Raw genomic sequence first — 1,675 nt, 5'->3', positions numbered from 1 at the left:
ATGAATGCTAATGGCCTTAAGCTACTAGAACTGTGTTCAGAATTTAATCTTGCTATTTGTAACACTTCTTTTCACTGTAAACTGAAACACAAAGCTACTTGGACACATCCACATTTAATGCATGGTCACCTTTTTGACTTTATCATAACTTGAAAACACAACCTTCGAGATGCATATACTGTTGGTGTCATGCGCAGTGCTGAATGTGACACGGATCACAAGTTGGTGAGAGGAAAGTTTAATCTACGAATCTGTAAAAAAGTTCGTCAAAGTGGCGTTAAGGTGCCTCACCGTAGTGATGTCACAAGTTAAAGTTGCCTGAAGTTCAAAAAAGTATGGCAGAAAAGCTTGATAATCTTGCATTTGATGGCACATGGGTGAATTTCAAGACTCAGCTTTATTCTGCTGGTGCTGAAGTTTTTGGGTTTAAAAGGAATAAGAACAGGCACTGGTTTGATGACAACACCAATGAAATTAATTAAGCTATTTATGAATCTTTCTTCATGAAAACCATTCTAGTCATGCAACTAATTTGCGACAATACAAAGCGGTCAAAGCCACAGTGTAACGTGAGTTAAGACAAATGAAAAACCAATGTTGGATGAATATAACGGAACAGATCCAAAAGGCGTTCGATACAAAGAATTTGAAGGAATTTTATGGACTCTTGCATCAAGTATTTGGTCCTCCTACCTCTTCAATATCACCCTTGATGTCGAAAGATGGTTATATTGTCATTAAGGATCCAGAAAATATTTTGAAAAGATGGCAGGAGCACTTTACTGATGTGTTTCACAATCCCTAAGCAGTGGATGCTGATGCAATTGATGTCCTACCACAATGTGATGTATTCCAAATGGATCGTTTGCCTAGTCTAGATGAAGTGCAGTTGGCTATCACACAAGTCAGCTGTGGCAGTGCACCTGGTTCCGATGGTCTTCCGGTGGAACTACTTAAGATTAAAAGTGTGAATATTGATGACACCATTCTTGGTTTTGTTGAGATCTGGGCAGGTGCTCTTGTTCCACAGGATTGGATTGACAGTGTCTTAGTGACTCTGTTTAAAGGAAACAGACAGAAAAATGTTCGTGACCACTACTGTGGGATTACACTGTTCGAAGCTGCTGGGAAAGTTCTTGCACGATGTCTATTAAACAGGCTACTGGAAGATGTTTTTCTTAATACTATTCCAGAGTCACAAAGTGGCTTTAAGTCTAGCAGAGAGACTATGGATATGATTTTTTCGGCCGACAAAGTCCAGGAGAAACGCATTGAGCAGCAGATGCTGCTGTATTAAGTATTTGTGGATCTGACCAAAGCATTTTAAACCGTCAATAGGGATGCTCTCTAGTTGATCTTACAGAAAATAGGGTCCTCTTCACCTGGTCGCCGCCACACATGCTTACAGCCATCAGAACCAAATTCAATTTCGTCTCATCAGATAATAGGACATGGTTCCAGTAATCTATGGGCTTTGTTGACATGTCTTCAGCAAACTGTTTGCGGGCTTTCTTGCATATTGCCTTCAGAAGAGGCTTCCTCTTGGGGTGACAGCCATGCACACAAATTTGAGGAGTATAAAGATAAGTGTCATGCCTACAGTCAAGCATGGTGGTGGGAATGTCATGGTCTGGAGCTGCATGAGTGCTGCAGGTATTGGAGAGTTACATTTCAT

General features: G+C 40.5%; 1 protein-coding gene across 1 annotated transcript; it reads left to right on the top strand.

Moving 5' to 3' along the window:
• The first annotated feature begins 856 nt into the window (after positions 1–856).
• LOC145296299 (uncharacterized) lies at positions 857–1,297 on the top strand. Its single transcript, XM_080142498.1, has one exon. The coding sequence runs from the start codon at positions 857–859 to the stop codon at positions 1,295–1,297; it is 441 nt and encodes a 146-aa protein (XP_079998624.1).
• The last annotated feature ends 378 nt before the right edge of the window (positions 1,298–1,675 follow it).

This window comes from Euprymna scolopes, chromosome 16 (genome assembly GCF_053919585.1).
Source record: "Euprymna scolopes isolate OS-2025 chromosome 16, ASM5391958v1, whole genome shotgun sequence".
In the NCBI taxonomy this organism is placed as follows: Eukaryota; Metazoa; Mollusca; class Cephalopoda; order Sepiida; family Sepiolidae; genus Euprymna; species Euprymna scolopes.
Note: the sequence above shows the minus strand (reverse complement) of the source record. Positions and strands in the feature narration are given on the sequence as shown.

Coding starts and splice junctions, on each gene's coding strand:
- LOC145296299 (XM_080142498.1), top strand. CDS start 857: ATGGATCGTTTGCCTAGTCTAGATGAAGTGCAGTTGGCTATCACACAA.